The sequence below is a fragment of the Berghia stephanieae genome, chromosome 2, assembly GCF_034508935.2.
Source record: "Berghia stephanieae isolate SIO BIC M18660-M18661 chromosome 2, UCSD_Bste_1.3, whole genome shotgun sequence".
Lineage (NCBI taxonomy): Eukaryota > Metazoa > Mollusca > Gastropoda > Nudibranchia > Aeolidiidae > Berghia > Berghia stephanieae.
The window spans coordinates 110,780,909-110,804,286 of record NC_088361.1 but is presented as its reverse complement, the minus strand read 5'-3'; the positions used below and the strand labels follow the sequence as shown (position 1 = coordinate 110,804,286).

Sequence of the window (23,378 nt, the reverse complement as noted above, 5' to 3'; positions counted from 1 at the left end):
TTCAAATGACCATTGAGACCATTATGAAGAATTGAATAAAAATTGTCTAGGCGACTTCCGTGGTACGCATAGAAAACATCCCGCCCATCTCTTAGCTCCTGAAACTTTCGGTCCTTTGCATCACTTGGTAAAACTTCAAATATGTATGTGGGATCTGGTGTGGCTACCATTTGACCTGTAAGTTCCATAATCTTTTGCATCTGTAGAAAAACAAATTATTACTCAATTGAAAATTACAATCTCAGATATTACACAAGAAGTACAATGATGATGAAAATTCTACATTTTTAGTGCTTTGAGTGCTTTGAGCACGATTAATGAATATTACCCTACATAAAAGCTAACGTTTTTGGTGTTTTTTAGGTTGTTTAGTTTTTCATTATCCAATTTTAATACATATCAGCAGCAACCAAACATACAAATTATGCCAAAATTTAAATACTGCTTAACACTCTTTGAACACAAGTTGAAAGTCATAACATTCTTAAAACTTACATATTTTCTCCTTTCCCTTAGCTGAAGTTTAAAGTTTTGTGTGGATAAAACCCATCTCAACAACTCTTCACAACTTGGATTAATCCTGGAGAGAGCCTCAGAGTCATCCAGCTGTGGAATACTGGATATTTCCTCTCTCTGAAATCCAAATGAGTTTTCAAGATAAATACGGAATTTTGAAATCAGCATCTAAAGAACAGGTTACTTGAGTGAGAAGAAAGCAAATTTTTATTACCCATCAAACCGCATATTTAAAAAATGATGCCCTTCAGCCACGACACCATAAGACATCGTCGCCTAGGCATTCCATGAAGGAATATAGATATTTCATCAAACAAGATGTCTGATGTCAACAGGAATCACCCATGTTGTCCAAGTGAGCAAATTGGGGGTTAATAATCTTGCTCAACGAAAAAAAAACAAAGTGCCTGAAGCAGGGTTTGAACCCGGGACCTTCCGGGCCACAGTGCAATGCCTTAACCACTCAGCCATTTCACCCCCCCCCCTATCAAAGCATATATGTGTCGATAATGAACTGTGACTCACCAGACCTTGGAGTGTAAAAAGTTATAACACAAACGTGAATACATCAGCTTCAAGTGCTGCATGGTGGATAGCACATGACTAATCTCAGGGGTTTTTTCTTCAGGCTCAAAAAGACAGATTTCCCAATGAGATCCAATTCAGGGAGTTTTATTTTTCTATTTCTTTAATCATAGCCTCTTCCTCATTGATCATTGTAGGAAAGGGTCCGCTGTTCTATCAGTCAGCCTATAAAACTTGAGCTTTTATATAGTGCAATATCCACTAAACGTGCTCAATGTGCTTTACAAGGGGTCCCTAGCCAACAGCAACACTTAACATGTAGGATGTTACATGGCGCCTCTTAGGCAATATTACGAAAAAAAATTTCCGACAGAGACAATGCTGTTAACGAGGTACTCATTTTTGTGAGTAAAGAGCCTTTTCCAAGGACTCAACTATGCGTTGAGAGAAGCTCGAGCCCTGGACCTTCCGATTCGAAAGCAAGTGCGATACCACAAGACCACATGGCCGCATATATACAATTTTAAGCACTTCCGTGTTCTAACGAATATGATAAAAGCATAAATCAGGGATGTCCTTTGCCAAAAATAAACAAAGCCTGAATTTTTTTTCATATGTGACCCAACATCTCAAAACGGTATTATGTCGGGATGAACCAGATGCCATAAAGTCAAATTATAGTTAAACTGGCCAAAAATATGAATTATTGGTATTTAGCATTCTAAAATATGATATTCATTCTCCTCAATAAAACATATAAACTCAACTTAAGTCAGATATTTCTGGCTACAAATTCAATTTTCAGCGACTTAATCATCCCGACTTAATACCGTTTTGAGACGAGGGGTCACATATATGAAAAAGGACATCTCTGATCAATTCTAATAACAAGATGACAGTGGCTCAGCAATATATCGTCTTTGCTTCACATCCAAAAGGTAGAGAGTTCAACTACCCACAGCACTGTGTGGCCTTAAGCGAGTCATCCCACCCTAGCTCACTGAACAGCACTGCATTACGGCTGGCTGACACCTGAGAGTTATTCCAGTCTTCCCTTGGAAATGACTGTAAATGTAAAGACAAATTTCCCCTTGGGGATGAAGAAAGTGACTTTTATTTACTTTTTATTTAAATGTTTTAATTTTTTTTTCAATGCGGATTAAAAACAATAATACAATCTGGAAAGGGCCATAACATTTTTTAAAAAGATGAATAATGAATGCGAGAACAATGTGGCCTTCACCTCCTAAATGATAACAAGTTCAAGCCATCTGCTTTGCTGGGTGGACTCGAGTGAATAACTTTGCCTTGCTTTCACAGGGGATACACAGATTGGTTCCTTTCATAATTCAGAGAAAAATTACTTCACATTCATATGGACAAATAAGTCTACGAAAGAAAAAAAGGAGGGGATGGGGAAAGCTCCCAAACAAAAGGCTTACAAGTGGATCTGGAGACACGAGTTAGAAAAAAAATTCCTCAAGTGAGCAGCATTCATGAGGGGAAAACACTTCCACAACTAATGACATGGAGTCCACATTCTGGAAGTTCATCATAATTTTATTCATGTTATTCCCCTCAGTGATTGTATAACATATTAATTAGATGCCTGTCCTTGAATTTGGGACTATGGTGGATTTGATGTGTGATAGCGATGTGATGAAACATATTACTTTTTGTGGGGTAGGTCAGGATAGAGGGTGTGTGTGTGTGTGTGTGTGTGTGTGTGTGTGTGTGTGTGGAGGGGGGGGGGCGGAGAAAATGGCGATACAAGGCAGGTTCCGCTAACCTGGCACAAGTCAGGTCAAACAGTGAGTAAAAAGTAAAACAAAATGTTACTAAAGCTCGCAACACAACATATTAACAATGTATAACACTACAGCAGGTTACTTACCAGAAGAACCATGTTTTTTTCATCGCGATCCTCCATGTAATATTGAGAAGGGAATGGCTGTAGAACAGAACTAAACCTGTAACTTTTGGCCGCTGAAACAAATAAACTCCATAGTAAATCCCTACTTAGTGCATCCTTTTGGAACTCCTGCAAGTCTTCCACTTCCATTATTTACGATTGAAAGGTTACCTTTGACGTTGGCTACTGTAAGTTATAAGAATAATCTGGCGAAGTAACTGACCAATTATTAAGTTTAAGCGGTGGCTGTGATGGATCTAGCTAGTAGAAGTAGAAGTTAGTAGAACCAAGCTATGAATATGAATGAAGCTCTAAGTTTATTTGCACATACATCATTTACATAATTTGGCAATGGTTCACTCGGAATTGATTTATAGGCTAGTTTGAATATAACCCGCGATGCCGATTTATTATTCTCCACTTTATGCTGACTGCTGACATTTCCCATTTCCACGTCATCCTATCCTTCTAACTTTTGTCTTATAATTCTAATACAATTCCTAGAAGAAAATGGGAATCAGTTTTAAGTACAACTTATTGATATTAACATCATCCACACGCAACACTAACGACCACGAAAACTGTCTCTACATCCTAGCTGGAGTCTAGTTTCAAATGAAACTGATTTAATCAAAAGTACAGCAACCATGACTTCTGTCTTTTGTTTTCATGTTTGTCAACATTCTCATCTTTCGTTTCCAACGGGAATTTCCGTTTACTACAAGAAAGTGCTAGAACTATCATCGTTCAACCTTCTTCTTCTCCTTCTTTCAGCTTATCCCGTATTTTGCAGGGTTGCCAGAATTTCTCTAATTGAGCTTTATATAGAGCAATATCCACTAAATGTGCTCAACGCGCTTTACAATGGGTCCCTTGTTAGGCGATATTACAATTTTTCGGACAAAGACAACGCTGTTAACGGCCAGGTGCTCATTTTACACCTGAGCCTTTTCCAAGGACTCAACTATACGCCGATCGCGAGGCTCGAACCCAGGACCTTCTGATCCGAAAGCGAGTGTCATACCACTGGACCGCACAATGAATGACACATCTCCACGCATATCGGTTCAGAGAATCATCTTCCTCCAGGCCCAGTTCTTTCATATCGTCCTTTAGCTACCTTATCCCACTATATAGTCTTTGGGCGGCCCTTTTTCCTCTTTCCCGCTAATTGTAAGTCCAATACTTGCCTTCCCACGTACTCCCTCTCTCGTCTATTTACATGTCCGAACCATTTCAATCTATCTTCTCTCATCTTTATTGATACATTCTTCACTTCAGTCAACCTTTGAATTCGTTCATTTCTCACTTTATCTTTTCTTGTCCAGCCAAGTGACCATCTCAACATTCTCATTTTTGCCACCTCAACATCTTTATTTTGTTTTTGTTGTAGCTGATGTATGTAGTCCATATAGCATTGCTGGTCTTACAACAGGTGTATATATTTTTCCCCTTCAGCTTTGCGGTTATTCGTTTATCACACATAACTCCAGTCACCTTCCTCCAATTATTCCAGCCTGCCTGTATCTTCTTCTTAACCTCCATCTCATTACCCCCATCTCCTTGTACAGTTGTTCCTAAGTATTTGAATTGGGTTGTCTCTGGCACATCCACTTCTCCTATCTTCATTGTTGGTCCTGCTCTCTGTTGACCGATGCACAAATACTTAACTCTGTCTTCGATCCGCTTACCCTTCATCCCCTCCTTTCCAACACCCGTCTCCAACCCTCCAGTTCCTTTTCCGCATCAGCTTTTGAATCCTTCAAAAGTACTACTACTACGTCATCCGCATACAGCATGTTCCATGGTGCCTCTCGCCGAATGGGTTCTGTTAGAACTATCATCAATCATCCGTTTGCCGTTTAATATATTTTCACTTGGATGAAGAGATGGGCAAGATATGCCTGAGTGGATGTCATGTTTAAAGGCAACGTTAGTATAGTAAGCCTTGGCTCTTGGTCAAATGCTCAAACTCGGAACTCAGATCATTTTAATTTGACCCAACCAGATGGATGGGACATTAAATAGCATTTAATTTGATAACGACGGGTTCCACCATCCGACTTTGGAACTCCCTATCAACCACTGTTGTATTGTAAACAAACCCTTTCCTTGCTTCCCTCTACAACTACAACCCCTGTTACTGTTACTAAAATGACGACCATACAATATTCAGCCTGAAGCTATGGCCTTAATTAATGGAAGAAGAAGAAGAGTTATGTATTGATATTTTACAGAGGGAATATGGGATCTCTCTGGAAAGTTTGGGTTTGCAGCTTGCAGTAGAATTGGATCATATATTTTTTGTTGTATTCACCGAATTTGTGTTCATTAAAGAGTACATGGCAAGTGTTAGGTATAATTTTAAAGGTCTGAAAGTAAGCTATGTTTACCTATAAATATTTTTCATGTATGTTTGATAATGAATTAAAAAGAATTAGGGTTGTGAAAATTGTTAAAAATTTGAAGTTCCTTTTCTGAAAAGTAGGGCTGATGGCGAATAAAATAAAATAGTGTGCGATTTTATCAATTTCAATGAAATTTGACAGAGGTATTCTTCAATTAATTGTCTATCAACGGTCCAAGTGTAATTAAAATGTATCCATAATTTAAAAGATTCTTTTAACTCAAAAATTGATAAATTTTAACTTCATTTGATTTCTCAGAAATACAAATTTAAATCAGGAATTAAGAATGAAAAGAAAGCTTGTTTTTCGTCCTTTAAAATGATCCTAAACTTAACAGATTCACAAATAACACCATATATATTGACCACAACAGTAGGAATGAAAATGAAATTAAAAACAAAAAAACAAATTTCACCTGACAGTGCATTGAGCCTATTGGCAGCAACTAGACTGGAATTACACAAGTGCCTAGTACTGGTACAGCAGTGAGATCCCTTCCATCATCTTATACCAGTCTGGCTTATCATGCTTTTTAAAATGTTTTTTTTTTTAAAAGTTGTAAAGCCATTTTTTCCCCTCAACATTGTTGCTCTCTTCCATCGATTGTCTCTTTAACTAACTCAATCCTAACACCGACTATATCCATAGTTTACCCGGGTTACTTTTACCCCATGCCTATTTATTACAATTTTCTGAGACAAATTATAGGCGTAGTATCAAAGCTAATGTTTTCAGTTTTTGCATGTTAATGGTAGGTGAATTAAACTATCTATGTACATGCTCATTTTTAATACATTTTTCCAATTTTGTTTTGAAAAGTAGCAAAAATCTCTAGCATTGAGTGAGTTAACATCTATTCTCGTTTGTATGCACACATACAAGCACACACAATACAAATATCCCCTACTCACACAGACACAGACACTATACACTAGTTTAACCGAAAAGTGACTAACAGGTTTGCCAAGTCAGGAGGCAACAATTAACAGAACATTTATGCAAACACATTGACTGACCCTTTCTGAGCATTGAATTACAGTAAAAAGACATTATGTACTGACTCTTTTCCCGTTTAGCAGATTAGAAAATATACTGAAGGTTTATAACATACTGAATTCTGCAAATATACGGAAAATTGGCAAACCTTGGATTAACTTGAATTTGATCCGATGCATTGTATGTGACAATGGGATGAAATAATAGTAACAGATTTGTCTCAGAAAAGTTATATATTACCTAAGAGGCATCAATTCTTGTCCTACATGTTAAGTGTTGCTGTTGGCTAGGGTCCCCTTATAAAGTGATTTGAGCACATTAAGTGGATATTGCGCTATATAAAAGCTCAAGGTTTTTTAACGTGATCACAGAGGGACCAAAACCAATAATGATGGAGAGAACATTACACTTCGAAAGGGCCCTATTACCATACTCTTCAACAGTCGTAACGTCACTTCCTTCCTAATGACGCATGGTAACTTAGTAACACTAGCTCTAAACTATCGGAACAATGGCGGATGCCGTTAGAAATATTTCTCCGGCGAGCATAAAAGCGTATCCAGAGGAGAAAAAAAAACACATAAATTTGATCATGTTTTGACTTTTACACATTCTGATCACAAGGCATATGAAAAGTTCTAGCCAGCATGAAAAATAAAAAGTAATGATTTTCTTTGTTTAGAACCAAGATGGCCGCCGTTGCCGGGCGGCGTGACATCAGACTATTGAATTGTATTACAATTTATTTTTCAGGACAGAGATAACAATGTTACCAACCAAGTACCGTACTCATTGCCAACAGCAAGACTTCAATCTGGGACCCAAAAGCTACAAACAGTGTGTCATAGGATAAAAGACTCAGACCACATGTTTGTTTTGTTGTTTTTAAGGGTTTTACGGCGCTTGCAACACATTTAGGTCATATCAGCGCCAGTAAAAAGGAAGAAAATGGGATAGTAAAAAGTTCTAGAATTACAATTAAAGCACAAAAGAAAAGGTAAGACAAAGGGGAATTGGTCCAAATAGAGAACAGATGTAGATTCCAAGAGCACACCACCAAAGTACTTAGTGAGATCACCTAAAAGTCTCATCCAGACACAAGCACAGGTCTCAACTAAGAGGAATACACTCAAATGTTTACCATCATATAATATGTAAACTAAACATAATACAATGCATAACAGAGAGATGATTTACAAGAAAAAAATATCATCTCCCAAAACTATAACTATACATTCGACTGTTTCCCTCCCAGCCAAGGAACTCTGGCAAGGATCAGGACAAAACTAAGTAATCTCATTCCAAGACAATGACAGGAAACAATTGGAAAACGGGTATGGGGGGATAGAAGACACAGAATGTACCTCCCTGCCCACTATGGGAGGTCAGGATCCCCACCCAGTAAGACCACATCATAGCCACACATTACCTAATCTGAGGAACTGATTACTAAGTCATCGATACAGTCACTAACAGTGCAACCTCTGGATAACGACAACCCTGGATAACATCATTGACCTCTGGTCCCGTTAAAAAAAAAAATTTTAAAATAGCGACATTTTTACCCTCCTATTTTAATCGATTTTTTTTTTTTTTTTTTTTTGTGTGTATCAAAACCAATATGAGTTTTTCAAAAGAGGTCAAAATGTTTGTAGTGTTTGGCCAAGTGAGGTTCTATTTGGCAACTTATAATGTCGAAATTAACCACGAACCACAAGGATCTCTAGCAATAGCAACTTCTTTTGGTCTCGTACTGCAATATTATAATGGTCTATCCAGGTGGGGAATTTGTTGCCGTGATTTGTGTTCAGTCGCAAACCCGCACGGTAGTCTCATTCCATAGGGTTCTTTGTCACAGCGTTTGACACTATCAACAATGTGCAGCTATGTGGTCTTGTGGTATGACACTCGCTTTTGGATGGAATGTCCTGGGTTCAAGCCTCTCTCGGCGCATAGTTGAGTCCTTGGTAAAGGCTCTTTACTCACATTCTCTCACTTACTCAGGTGTAAAATGAGTACCTTGTCGTAACAACTTTGTGTTGTCTCTGTCCGAAAAAAATTGTAATAATATCACCTAAAAGGTGTCGTGCCTCGTTCTACATATTCTGTTGCTGTTGGTCAGGGACCCCTTGTAAAGCGCTTTGAGCATGTTTAGTGGATATTGCGCTAGATAAAAGTTAAAATCTCAATTTTTTAATGTCAATACTGATATCTAAATCCAATGGATGATGAATCAAGAGGGAGTCAAGATGTGTTCCGTTGTATTTTCAAGTGTCATTTAATCAAGCAATCCCAAGCATAGATACATTAATGAGAGAGGGAAAATGGCATTCGAGCACGAGCAATGTTTACAATCAAAACAATGACAATACACATTGTCATTTGAGAGAAATCTTAACTGATAAACCCTTTGTCAACAAGTAAAATATGTAGTTGGGACGTGCCTTATTTCAGGCACTGGTTCACACATCGAATTACTTACTATCACATACGTCCCCTTTTTCCAACATCTTGAAAACCCTGGAATAACGACACCCCTTGATAACGACATAAAATTCCATTCCCAGGCAATGTCGTTATCCAGCAGTTGCATTAGACCTGTAAATAAGTAATAAGTCGGGACAAGCCCATATTGAAAACAGAATATAGGGGGGGGGGGGGGGGGTAAACAACAACTATAACTATATTTCATGGCACAATTTTATTAGTCAACATCTGAACTTTTTGCCTCTCGTCTCTTTAACATCAAGATTTTCCTTGGGACTCCTAAAGAGAAAGATAAAAAAAACATCAGTTACTCAGACTCAGATGATTATAAATAAGTTGATAGAATCTGGGATGATAAACGTAATCTTAATAACATTTTCAACATGAACAATGATGATGATAATAATAAAAATAATAATAATAGAAATAATGAGAATAATAGAAATAATGAGAATGATAATAATAATAATAATAATAATAATAATAATAATAATAATAATAATAATAATAATAATAATAATAATAATAATAATAATAATAATAATAATAATAATAATAACAATAATAATAATAACAAAAACAAGAATGAAAAGAAGAAGAAAAAGAATTAAAATCTTTGACAGGGACAAGGCGGGTTACAGACCAACTTCTCTCTTTACACCAGAGTATGGTGAGAGAATAATAAAACTAAAGAACGTTTTCAAAGGACCCAACATTTTTTCACTGCCCGGGGGTGGGGAGAGTCAAACCTGGGGCATACCGGACAGGTCTAAAAGCGAGTGCCTTTATTGAGCTTTTATATAGTGTAATTTCCACTTAACGTGCTCAAAGCGCTTTACAAGGGGTCCCTGGTCAACAGCAACATTTAACATGTAGGACGAGACATGACGCCTGTTAGGCGATATTACAATTTTTCGGACAAAGACAACGCTATTAACGGCCAGGTACTCATTTTACACCTGAGTACGGTGAGAGAATGTGAGTAAAGAGTCTTGTCCAAGGACTCAACTATGCGTCGATCGAGGCTCGAACCCAGGACCTTCGGATCCGAAAGCGAGTGCCATACCACTAGACCACATAGCCGCCTTACCACCAGACCATACAAACACTGACTGTTAAACACAGACTTGAGATTTGAGCTTTCATATAAAGTGCAATATCCACTAAAGGTGCTTAGAGCGCTTTACAAGGGGCCCCTTAACAACAGCAATGCTCTTAGAGGTCATTACATTTTTTTTGGACAGAAACGCTGTTAATGGCCAGGTACTCATTTTACACGAGTGTACAGTGAGAGGGTGTGAGTTAAGAGCCTTTTTCAATATCCACAAAATATGCTCAAAGTGCTTTACCCCTTCCAACAGCAACACTCAACATGTAGGATGGAACATGACACTTGTTAGGCGATATTACATTTTTTTTCGGACAGAGACGGCGCTGTTAATGGCCAGGTAATAATTTTACACCCGAGAATGGTGAGAGAATGCGAGTAAAGAGCCTTTTCCAAGGACTCAACAATGCGCTGCTCAGAGCGGGACTTGAATTCAGGATCTTCCGATCCGACATAGCCACACAGCAGAAAATACTTTGCAATAAGTAGACCAGTGTCGAATCAAATAATTGTTGCCATTCATTTAATGCTACAGTAATTGTCCTTCAGAGCCATTAAGCCCATAGAGCCGGCGTTTATCTTGGTTCCTATAGCATGAAACAGACAATAGCAATTGAATTGCTTGCTCCCTATTGGATAGGACGCTAGTCTATCGCAAAGTACTTTCCACCAGATCTAACAGACACAGCTACCCAATTTCTTTCTGGGTGGACAGGAGGGACAGAAAAAAATATCGACATCACCCAGGATCAAACTCAGTCCATTTACGTGTGAAGTGAGTGCTCTATCAACTGAGCTACATGAACAGGGATAAAGCCTGCCTGAATGGGTCTCGTGGATAACAGTAACACAACAGTGAAAAAAATCTTACCCGTCTTTGTTTCCCACACAGTCTCGTAATCAAAACAGTTTTGTCCACCGACAAACTCCAAGAAGGAATCAACTCCTCCCCCAACACCAAAATAATATTCTTTTGCTGCAATCAATCTTAGAATACAATTAAGGACAGAAAACATGGCTTCTGTTTTCAAGTTCAAGTCAAGCAATAGTAAAATGTATCAGCGCTGATGGTGACAAAAAGTGAAAAAGGAGGAAAATTTTGACGTTGCCTTTAAGCCCCATTTTTACTGCATGAATTCCCACTTTTAGAGCATTTGAGATTATAAATTATCATTGATACTCTAGCTAAATTTTGGAGAGTAGGAAATTGCACCTATTTGTTCCACTGCACATTTAGTCTATCACTACCTGTACATTTGCTTGTGAGAAATTCAAATTTTTCAAAGGAGGAAATTCCTCTCTGAGTACAAAATCGCGGATTTACGTGGATCCGAGGAAAACCATCAGCACTGATGTATACATAAAAATAAATAAATTAATAGAATTCCCTTTATTCATCCCAGAGGGGAAATTTGTGTCTAGGGTCTATTCCAAGGGAAGACTGGAATAACCTAGGCGCCAGCCGTACTGCAACGCCGCAAATTGAGCTAGGGCGAGGTGACTTGCTCAAGGCCACAAAGTGCAGCATTGGGTAGTCGAACTCGGTACGTTTTGGGTACAAAGCAAAGACCGTACCGCTGAGCCACGTAGTCCATGAGGCACATTTTGGAAAGAACAATACTCAGACAATATGTGTGTCACAGTGGTGTGACTAAAATAATAAAAATTTATTGTGCTTTTATATAGCGCAATATCCACTACATATGCTCAAAGCACTTTACAAGGGGGTCCCTAGCCAACAGCAACACTTAACATGCAGAACCAGACATGACGCTTGCTAGGCGCATAGTTGAGTCCTTGAAAAAGGCTTTAACTCACATTCTCTCACCATACTTATGTGTAAAATGAATACCTGGCCGTTAACAGCATTGTCTCAGTCTGAAAAAAAAATGGTTATATCGCCTAAAAGGCGTCATGTCGCATCCTACATGTTAAGTGTTGCTGTTGGCCAGGGACCCCTTGTAAAGCACCTTGAGCATGTTTAGTGGATATTGTGCTAAATAACATCTCAATTTTTAAATTATTTTTTTATCTGAGCATTGAGCTCCTGTAAAAAGACATCTAGTAGAACTTACTTTTTTCTATTCAGCAGGATTGTAAAATATACTGAGGTCTTTTAACTCACTCAATCCTAGAGATTTTTGCTACTTTTCAAAACTGGAAAGAAATGTATTAAAAATAAGCATGTGCATAGATAGTTCTATTCAACTCCCATTAACAAACATGTAAAAATTTTAAACATTAGCTTTGATACTACGCCTATAAATTGTCTCATAAAAATGTAATAAATAGACATGGGGTAAAGGTAACCCAGGTTAACTACGGATATAGTCGGTGTTAGGATTGAGTGAGTTTACATACTGAATTCTGTAAATACACTGAAAAATATCAACCTTGCAGATAACTTTCTCAACACCAAAAGGATACATCACACCATCTGCTGCCAGCATCTTATCACAGACTTTATGTAATTTAGGATAGTTGTCAACATTGTAAATTGTTTCTGCTGACAGAATTAAATCATATCTGAAACAGTATTAAAAGTGATAGTAAGCGGCTAGAAGTTGTGGGCTGTAAAAAGTAATAAACAAAAATGAATATGACTAACGGTTTCAAAGAAGAACAAAATACCAAACAGGGAATGTTTCGGGCTAAAAACCATTCTTCAGTCAAAAAGAAAATCAATAAAAACATAAATACATTACTAAAAAAAAAACAACAACATATTGACGGTACAGAAATATTCGGCATGTCCTTTCTGTACTAAGATAATGGAAAGTAAACAAAAAGTTATATATGTTATTATATTCATCTTTGTTTACTACTGAAATATATTGGAAAGAATATATAGTTAAGTAAGAGCATCAAAACAAAGAACTCATGTAGTTAAGAAGAAATCCCCCCCCCCAAAATATATATATATATATATATATATATATATATATATATATATATATATATATATAATATATATTATATATATATATAAATTGATCTCAGGATCACTAATTAATTATGTTGAACAAAAATACACAACTTTTTTTTATGCCTTTACAACACCATCTCCTATCTCACAATTGTATTGAGTGTCACTTTTAGATTTGTTGTCAAATGGGGGAATTAAATTGAAGATTTCAATCAATTCTTTTCCATTGTTTTATTCTTTTTACTTTGCCAAACTTCAATTCAAGCATCAAATTAAGAAATTAAGGATCAGGCACCGGTGTAAGATAAAGATCTGACCAAGTGTGTATGAAAGGTGCCAGACAAAGCATTACATATAATGGTAACACATCTGACCGGTAATCAGAAGGTCTGAGGTTCGATACCTAGTTGAGGTAGACTGCTTTTTTGGGATGGTTTTTTTTTTCTTCAATTTTTCTTTCTTGCTTTGTCTGGCACCTTTCATACACACTTGTTCACACTTTATCTTTCAATTCAAGCAGCAACATTTGCATTCCTTTTACATAGCCGCCGACATTTCAAAGATTGTTTTGTTTGTATTTTAGGGTTTTACGGTGCTTGCAACAGATTAAGGTCATATCAGTGCCAGTAAAAAGGAAGAAAATGGGATAGTAAAAAGTTCTAGAATTACAATAAAGCATCCAAGAAAAGGGAAGACAAAGGGGAATTGGTTCAAATAAGAAACAGGTGTAGATTCCAAAAGCACTCTATCAAAGTACTTAGTTTGAGATCACTAAAAGTCTCATCCGGACACAAGCACAGGTCCCCGCTAAGAGGAACACACTCAAATGTTTTACAAATCATATATAATATAAAGAAAGCATAATACAGTGCATAACAGAGAGATGATTTACAATGAAAAAAATATCATCTCCCAAAACTAACTATACATTCGACTTTTTTCCTCTCAGCAAGGGGATCTGGCCAGGACCAGGACAAAACCAAGTAATCTCATTCCAAGACAAATACAGAAAGCATGTTGGAAAACAGATATAAGGGGATAGAAGACACAGTATGTACCCCCCTGACCACTATGGGAGGTCAGGAACCCCGCCCAGACATTTCAAAGAGCTAAAGTGAGACATTCTAAGGCACAATATCATCATGACTCAAAACAGCAGTACGTTTGAACTGTTTTTATCACATAATATAATTTCTGATTTAGAGCTTTTTCTGTTCCTTGTTTTAATTTGCTATCTAGTCAAAAACAAACCAAAATCCTAGGACATGCAAGGGTCGTCATTTCCATACACACAAACAGTCGATTTAAAATTTTATTTTTTTTCAGAATGCCAAATCGGCTATCCTTTTTTTTTTTTTTTTTTGGGGGGGGGGGGGGGGACAACCCTTCCCAAATGTGCTGTTATGTTGAATCCCCTTTTAACCCCCCTTGTCTAGTCTAGTCACTCGTCAAATGTGCCATTGAACTGTGAACTCTGAAAATGTTCATAGATGAAGTGACACTAAGTTGTTAGAAGCTGTGGGCTGTAAAAAGTAATAAACAAAAATGAATATAAAGGCTTCAAAATAGAATAAAACACCAAACGCGGAACGTTTCGGGCTCAAACCCCTTCTTCAGCCAACAGCAACAACATAAAAACAAAACAATGAAAACATAATACAGCTGGTTTTTTAGTAATGTCTTTTATGTTTTCATTGTTTCTTGTTGTTGGCTGAATAAGAGTTTTGAGCCCAAAACGCTCCGTGTTTGTTATTTTGTTCTTTTTTTTTAAGCTGTAATATTCATCTTTGTTTATTACTTATTTCATTTATGATACTCCAGGCACATAACTATTGTTTAATACCACGAAACAAAGATACAGTTACATACTTAGTTTGATTAATATCCACCTCACTGAATTCCTCCCAGTCGCCAGCAAAATAACCACAAGATGTCTTGGTCCCATCTTTATCATCAGGCTTTGTATTGATGTCAACATTTGTGTGGGTGAGTAGTTTAAGCACTTCGACATTCTGGCCGAAAAGAGAAAAATAAAGCCATTATTAAATTTTAAAGAAACAGTTTTATTTGCAATGGAGTGGAAAAACTTATGACACAGAAGAGATACGTTCTTCGTATTCACTAGAGGAATTCAAGCGTCGATTGAAGACATTCTTATTCCGACAGGCTTTCTTTTGATTATGTGTATAATTAGCGTTGTTCATGTACTGTGTTAGGGCTTAATCTATGTTATGCGCCCAGAGCCCTCCTGAAGAAGGGATGTTTGGCGCACTATAAATCTGTACCATTATTATTATTATTAATTCACTAACATCTATAAAGGTAAAGGATGTGACTGTTTATAAGGGAGAGAAATAAAATGAAGTGCTACAAAGCCTTTGTTAGACTTACACTAGAATATAGCAGTCCTGTCTGGGACACTCACCACAAATCAGAAATCTTAGATATCGAACAGATACAAAACAGAGCAGTGAAATTTATAAATCAAAACAACAAAGATAAAAAACACAAAACTGATTTAGATCTTGAACCGCAACAACATTGAAGAAAGCATGACAAAGTGACAATATTTTGCAAAGGCCTAAAGTTAAATTACCCCTCGGTGATATTCAACCTAAAAAAAAAAAAGAAGTCATCCAAGTTCATGGTTCCCTACCCAGGAGTGGATGCCCACTTGTTCTCATTCAAACCATTGACATTGAGACACTGGAATAGTCTCACATCTCGAATGAAAAAGAATACTGTGGTCTGTGGAATCTTCAAAATTGAAGTAACAGACTTGAAGAAGAAGAAGAAGAAGAAGAAGAAGAAGAAGAAGAAGAAGAAGAAGAAGAAGAAGAAGAAGAAGAAGAAGAAGAAGAAGAAGAAGAAGAAGAAGAAGAAGAAGAAGAAGAGGATGAAGAAGAAGTTGAAATTCTTATTCAGAACCAGGATTGTCGTCATAGCTATGTACATCAGATCCCGTTCTTCTGACAATTAATTTAAACCTCAAAATCTCTTGACCAAGTGTAATATGCATTTGGGGAAAACAAGAAAACTTTTGATTTGTTTAACAGATCTAAAGAAAGTCTAAAATATTTGGGGTTGGTTGAGCACTGGCTTCACTCATAAACAGACCGGATTTGATCTTGGCTGAAGTTGAGATATTTTTTCTGGCCTTATAAAGATTCCACAGTAAACCAATTGGGTCCAAAACTATCGCAACATGGCACTATAAAAGCAGATCAGAATTGAGAAGACAAGTGGTGTAAACTTGCTGAAATTTGACACACATACATCTTGCTTTTGACTACTCGACCACAAATGGTGAAAGCATTACTGAAAATGTTCATTAAATTTAAAGATAAATAAATAAAAATCAAATGTAACCACCTATGATTCCAAAGCGACAAAGTCCTTGGAAACCATCTTTTGGCAAAGGCTAATCAGACAAATGAATAGGTTTTCTAAGGTCTTGACAGAAAATTAAACTCTTAAATCCTTAAGCATTGATATGAGCATAATATATAATATTAAAAAAACAAAACTATGGGCAGAAAACCCGTCTATTTTAAATGGACTGAGACAGATTTGTGTTTACCTAAACCAGACTTTGATTAGTTGGCTTATATAAGAAAAATGAATGGGACTTGACAAAAATTTTATTATAAGCCAGTTTATCTTATCCGGACTCCACTGAATTCATATATGATGGATCACACATTGAGTAAAGAAGTGTTTCATGAGCTCAGTGTACTTGAACCTTGTGCGCTGCTCGGTGATACAATCTTCACAATAATCCTTGGCATTCCATTGATATAAGTAACCCTTTGATTTAATAACTATTTTGATGTGGTACGGTCTTTGCTTCGTACCCAAAGGGTATTGAGTTCGATCACCCACCGTTGCGCTGTGTGGCCTTGAGCAAGTCACCTCACCCCAGTTCAATTTGCAGCGCTGCACTGCGGCTGACACCTGAGTTATTCCAGTCTTCTCTTGGAATAAACCTTAGAGACAAATTTCTCCTATGGGACGAATAAAGGGAATTTTAAAGAAGAAAAACAGAGAAAACAAAATCCCAACTTACATAATCTTGGAAATCCACACGTGCAGCACCACACTTAACACAGTAAATCCCAGGTAGACCTGCACCACATCCAAGCTGTCATACAGAGAGAACAGAACAGAACATATACATATATATATATATATATATATATATATATATATATATTATATATATATATATATATATATATATATATATATATATATATATTTTATACAGTAAAATTACTTTAAACCGAAAAGAAGCTAAACCGAAAAATACCTTAAACCGCAAAGAATTTAATAAATTGTACTAGTTTCATCATTATCTCTGTACTAATTCTTACGATGAACCGAAATACTTCTAAGCAGGACTTTCTTTAAACCGAAACAACTTGAGAGCACCTTCCCTGTTTCTCTCTCTATTTTTCTTCAAAAATTCGGGAAGGAGGCCACACGTAATAATGCCCGGCGATATTAAACAAAGAGCGTAAGTATAAGATGAGGGTGATGGGTGGGGGGTAGGCAAATACTTCAAGCACTGCCTAGGACTTCATATACTCTATAGATGTCACTGCACTTAACTTGGGCTTGGCCAACACCACAATCGCAGAGACTGGAAAAGGAAGACAGTGGGTGACTGGCAGGCGAAAAATGAGGAAAGAGGGGGAGGTGGGGTGTAGAATCACGCAAGCGAGATGTTCTCGCTCGTGTGTTGATGCTTTGGAACTGACTGGATTTTCAACACGACAATAAGGAGGGGGGGGTAGACAACTTACCATTGACATGCCATTTCATTTCCACTTTGTTTAAATGTGTGTGTGTGAGGGGGGTGGGGGGGGGGAGGTTCGATGTAATTAGGCCTTTGAAACTAATGGCTTTTCAACAAAAGAGAGATGTGTAGTAGACAGCTTAGCATTTACACGCCTTTTTCTACTTCACTTCACCTCTGAGTAGCTGCGCATCATTTATTATCAATTATCGCACAAGAACTTTCGATCTTATTTTAGCTTAGCATTTTACTAAAAGATGTCTAAAAGAAAGCACTGTTCTTACACGTTGGAGTTTAAAATCAAAATACTATGTGAAGTCAATGAAAAAAAATTTGATCAAGACGGAGATATGTAAAATACACGGCATCCCGAACTCAACTCTTTCAACAATTTTTATTTGAAAACGAAAACCCCCAAAAATATTTTTAAAACACACAAAAAATAAAATAAAATAAAATAAATTAAAAAATCTTAAGGTTACGAAGACAGCATTTATTCAACAACTTCATTTAACGGGAAACCCATGATACGATTAAATGAGCAAATTCCTTAAATAGTTACTACCCTTGAAAAATATTGCAAAACGGGAACTTGCTTTAAACCAAAATGTCTTTAAACGGAAATGGTCTAGAAGGTCCCCAAAATTTCGGTTTAAAGTAATTCTACTGTATATATATATATTATATATATATATATATATATATATATATATATATATATATATATAGATATATATATATTATATATATAATCATTTGAAAGATAATTAAGATTGTTTGACTTCTACAACGTTATTATCGTGATGAGAGCAACGCTCGATAACAACGTTGTAGAAGTCAAACAATCTTTATTATCTTTCAAATGTTTATAAATAGCTCCTTTTATCCAAAAGTTGAGCACTATTATTTCATGGTTTTTGTTTTTATAATTTATATATATATATATATATATATATATATATATATATATATATATATATATATATTATATATATATAGAGAGAGAGAGAGAGAGAGAGAGAGAGAGAGAGAGAGAGAGAGAGAGAGAGAGAGAGAGAGCTAGCTATGTCAATGCATACATGCATACTTGTGATAAAATGTTAATGTCAATGATATCAAATGACTTAATTTAACTTAAATTACAGAAGCAAGTCCAATGATGAAACCACGGTCAAACCTGATAAAAATTAACTTGGTATTATATTGTATAGAGCCTTTATGTAGCGCATTATCCGCTAAACATGCTCAAAGCGCTTTACAAACGGGTCCCTGGACAACAGCAACACTTAAAATGTAGGACGGGACATGACACCTGTTAGGCGAAATTACAATTTTTGCGGATAGAGACAACGCTGTAAATGACTCATTTTACACCTGAGTACCGTGAGAGAATGTGAGTAAAGAGCCTTTTCCAAGGACTCAACTCTGCGCTGAATGAGGCTCGAACCCAGGACCTTCCGATCCGTAAGCGAGTGTCATACGATTAGACCACATAGCCACAAGGAACACACTTAAAGATCAGAAAATTTTGGACCTACAAGAGGCGTTGAATTTAAGCAGACGTTGATTGACTTTACGCAGATTCCACTGTATTAGGTTTTAAAAATCTTTTGACTTTTTTACATTTTCTGTCATTAACCTCTAAAACTCTTTTCAGTGGTCCCGATAGCTCAGTCGGTAGAGGACTCGCTTCACACGCAAAGGGACCAAGATCGATCCCTGGTGCAGACGAGATTTATTCTGACCCTCCTGTCCACTCATACTCATCGGTAAACGAGTAGCTGAATCTGTTAGATTTGGCAGAAAGTACATTGCAATAGACTAACATCCTATCCAAAGGATAGCAAGCAATTGCTATTGTCCGTTTCATGCTATAGAAACCAGGATAAACTCCAGCTCCACGGGGCCAATGGCTCTGAGGGAAGACTAAAAAAAAAAAGAAGTGTTGACTTTAAGCAAAAGTTGACTTTAAGCAGAAGTTGACTTTAAGCAGAAGTTGACTTTAAGCTGAAGTTGACTTTAAGCAGAAGTTGACCTTGAGAGTGTTTGACTTTATGCAAATTCCACTGTATTAGGTTTCTAAAGTCTTTAAATTGACTTCTTTATCTTTTCTAGCTATTTACCTCCAAAACTCTCTTCCCACTGATTTCAATGGAAGATCCCAAAGAATGAGATGATAAAAATGTCGCCAAATCGATCCCACATTCCCAAACTTTTAAGCCACCTGTAAAGGAATTAAAGACCATAAGATTATCAAAACTCAGCTATCTTGATTGTAATAATAATAAGAAATAGAAAACATGAGATAAGAGTCTTTTGAGAGGTATGTCTGTCATCTACATTTTTTGCCAAAGTAGGACCTAAAATTTGCCAAAATTTGCCCAGAAATTTGCCAAAATATTTGCCGCACTTTGGGTCCTTACTCGAAGAATTTTTGACTGAAGTTGGAAGTGTAAGTGACTCGATTTATTTGACTTGAGAAATGAAATGACTGTGAATAGCGTTGTTACAAAGATTTTAAAGGATTATTATCCGTAGAGAGTAGCTTCCCTTGGTTTGGGCCCAGGCACAGAACTCTGTAGGCCCAGGCAAAGCTGCAACATTTCTCAAGTTTCACACTTTTTTTTTCGTTATTTGGTTTTCGCTTTTTTTTTCTTCCAAAATTTGCCACGCGATTTGCCAATTTTCCCAAAATTTGCCACGATTTGCCCATTTTGGGAAATTTGCCAAAATTTGCGGATCGCCCTGATATTTGCGGCCGCAAAAAATGCAGATGACAGGTATGTGTTGTCCGTGGTAAAGTATGTTTCAAGAAAATAATAGATCTGATGCTTTGATGGCCCTGGTCTGTTAGATCTAGCAATAGGTACTTTGCAATAGGTTAACGTCCTACCCCACAGGTAACAAGAAATTTCTATTGTCCACTTAATGCTACATAATCTGGGATAAACATTCTTAAGTATTTATAAAGTATAATAATAAGACACAATTTCTACTGAAATGCAAATTTAAAGGAATAATTGAGTATTGAAATATATGAACGCATAGTTGATATTTCATTAGAAGGTAAAAACAGGAGAGGAAGCAAACATCAATATGGTTTGATAACATTAAAGACTGGACAGAAGCAAGTCCAATGATGAAACCACGGTCAAACTTGAAAAAAATTAACTTGGTATTATTGTTGAGCTTTTATGTAGTACAATATCCACTAAACGTGCTCAAAGCGCTTTACAAACTGACAAACCATTGTTGTGTGGAATACAACAAAGGTGGTTTGCAGACAGCTGTTTCATTGTGACGCGGGACAGTTGGAAATATATACCTTCATAAACTCCATTTACAAGATCACTATGTGAGACAATGTCACCAAGAGATGATGATTTGCAAACCAAAGACTGGAATTCCTCATCTGTTGACATCAAATGTTCCAATTTGCTAGTATCAACAATTTCCAACGCATGGTCATTCACATTTAAAACCCTTGTCTTCAGCTGAAAAAAAAAATAGAATTCAATTTATTTACTTTTAGTTATTGGCCAATAATTTACCAAATTTGATGACACATACATGAGAGAAAAGAAAAAAGGGGAAAAGGTAAAAGAGACCGACAAAAGATGATGGTAATACTAATAATTTTGTGGTTTAAACAAACAAAAACAGAAATCTACTTCAGTCAATCTCACTTTTGACTTACCTTTGAAAGGATCGAATCATCACAGAATGATTTTACTTCAAATGCTGGTAACTTTGCTATAACTGGTCGAGTACTATTTTTTGAATTGTTATCTGCACAGGAAGAGAGTGAGAAAAGAGGGGGAAATGTTATTCAATGATCATGGAATGGAATGCTTGAAAAGTTTTCACAACTTAAGTCCACACTAGGATTGCAGAATGACAATGATCTGGCTTACTCGAAGAAAACGTGAAATTGACATGTTCCAGAGAGAGGAAATGCGCACCTGTTTTGATGAAAAGGATTATTGACAGTCACACTGAAAGAGAGAATGTGTGCAAGGATGGTGCTGGAAAATCCCAACAGAACTTCACCCTTGACTCTGGCATTCGTCAGGAGACTGATTTTCATGGTGATGAAGATGATGAATGATTGATCGACTCATGATCGATGATTCCGCGAGTGACAGAAGTCAGAAGCCGACGGGTACAATTTGTGACATAGGCAAAGGTTCGAATCGATACTTACTTCTCTATCAGATATTTTTGATTCCTGTTTCTGAATTCATCATTCAATTACTCATCATTATTAATTAATTAATAGGTAGTCTTTCCACAAGTTCCGAGCATTGCTGAAGGGCAAAAGTCCCATTGGAAAAAAATACAATCCCCCCCCCCCCGAACCCCCGTCCTTTATATTGATATAAATAATCCTAAATAATAATTATCAAAAATAATAGATCAAGGCCTCCCCTTAATTTATACAAACATCTTCATCTGCACTGACCTGATTTTGTCGCGGCTGTTGTTGTACGCACTGTGGTTGCTGATTGTTGCTGTTGGTAATCGTTTTCCTCTTCAGTCAATTCAAAATTAAAAGAGAATGACATAGTGTATCTTTACAACGCCCGGTGTCGGGCACGGGAACTCAACTTACTCCAACTAAACTTCCTTTTAAACTTAATTAACGACTGAAAGTCACACAAACAACAACAACACACTTTTACTTGTAACGCCGTGATGATCACCCATTGATTAAAGAGTAGGTTTATATCCTGTAGTCCCTAGCAGTTAAATAAATGTTTCGTTATGTCTAACCTTCGCTTTTTCGATTAAAAAAAAAAAACAACAACAAATAATGCAGTTATCATTATGACAATGTTAGGCCAATCTGATCTGTTGTTTTGCTTGTCTTGTTTTGTTTTGTTTTTTTTTGCTTTGTTTTATTTTGTATTTTTTTTTGTTCTCTATTTGTTTTTGGTTTTTATTATTGTTATTTTTTGATTCTTTTATTCTTATTGATTTTTTAAATTTGATTTTACGAACTACTGCAATGAGAAAAGTGAGTCATCATCATAGCTTGTCGCTCCAACACCGAACCCACTCCACATCATCTGTGGCGCAGACTCTTAGGTCCTGGTCAGTGCAGCTGGGCCCGTCCTGGCATTCTCTAATGATGTGCTCCATCGTCTGCTCTGGGCATCCACATGTACACAAACTAGTCTCAGCCAGTCCCCACTTATTCATGCTTCCAGCTGTTCTCCCAATTTTTGCCCGTGCTCTGTTGGGCGTTAACCATTCATTTCTGGGGAGCTCAGTACTATAGGGCAGTTCTTCTCTCGGATCTTCAGCAGCTTCATTTGCATGGCTGTCCCACTCCCTCCATGTGGAAAGTCTGTATGGTCAGGGTTGATGCTTTCTTCCGTCATGAAGCTCTTTCTCAACTTCAGTCTACTTGTCGTTGGGTTGTGGTCATGGAGGGGGTGCCTTGGGTCCATTTCCTGTTTATATTTCTGGGTTTTGGTAGCAGTGGTTCTCCCCAAAACAACTCGCCCTTTAAATATCGATCGAATAAAATGACCCTCATCTTTGCAGAAAAACTAAAACCTGGGACTTCTCAAAATGCCAGGAATAAAGGTTTGTTTGTTTGTTTGTTTGTTTGTTTGTTTGATTGTTTTTTTTTTTTTTTTTTTTTTGTTTTTGTTTTTTTGTTTTTTTTTTTTAATTTTATTTCTTTATTTTTTTTT

The 23,378-nt window shown here is 36.7% G+C and overlaps 2 protein-coding genes across 2 annotated transcripts in view; both read right to left on the bottom strand.

Annotated features, from left to right (window-relative positions):
• Positions 1-3,635, bottom strand: part of LOC144966228 (protein mono-ADP-ribosyltransferase PARP16-like) — a 23,789-nt gene extending 20,154 nt beyond the window's left edge. The window contains exons 1-3 of the mRNA XM_078902408.1: positions 2,936-3,635; positions 496-633; positions 1-200 (exon numbers count right to left, since the gene is read on the bottom strand). The exon at positions 1-200 is cut by the window's left edge and continues 4 nt beyond it. Coding sequence (XP_078758534.1) covers positions 1-200; positions 496-633; positions 2,936-3,103 — 506 coding nt within the window. The 5' untranslated portion in view covers positions 3,104-3,635. The remainder of the gene's footprint in view (positions 201-495; positions 634-2,935) is intronic.
• A 5,408-nt stretch (positions 3,636-9,043) lies between these two features.
• On the bottom strand, positions 9,044-22,381 carry LOC144966229 (histidine protein methyltransferase 1 homolog). The gene is made up of 9 exons (XM_078902409.1): positions 22,139-22,381; positions 21,374-21,465; positions 21,002-21,170; positions 19,800-19,900; positions 16,945-17,019; positions 14,748-14,890; positions 12,380-12,478; positions 10,824-10,939; positions 9,044-9,123 (listed from the first exon to the last, which is right to left on the bottom strand). The coding sequence occupies exons 1-9, from the start codon at positions 22,239-22,241 to the stop codon at positions 9,062-9,064; spliced, it is 960 nt and encodes a 319-aa protein (XP_078758535.1). The 5' UTR covers positions 22,242-22,381; the 3' UTR covers positions 9,044-9,061.
• Positions 22,382-23,378: the final 997 nt, after the last annotated feature.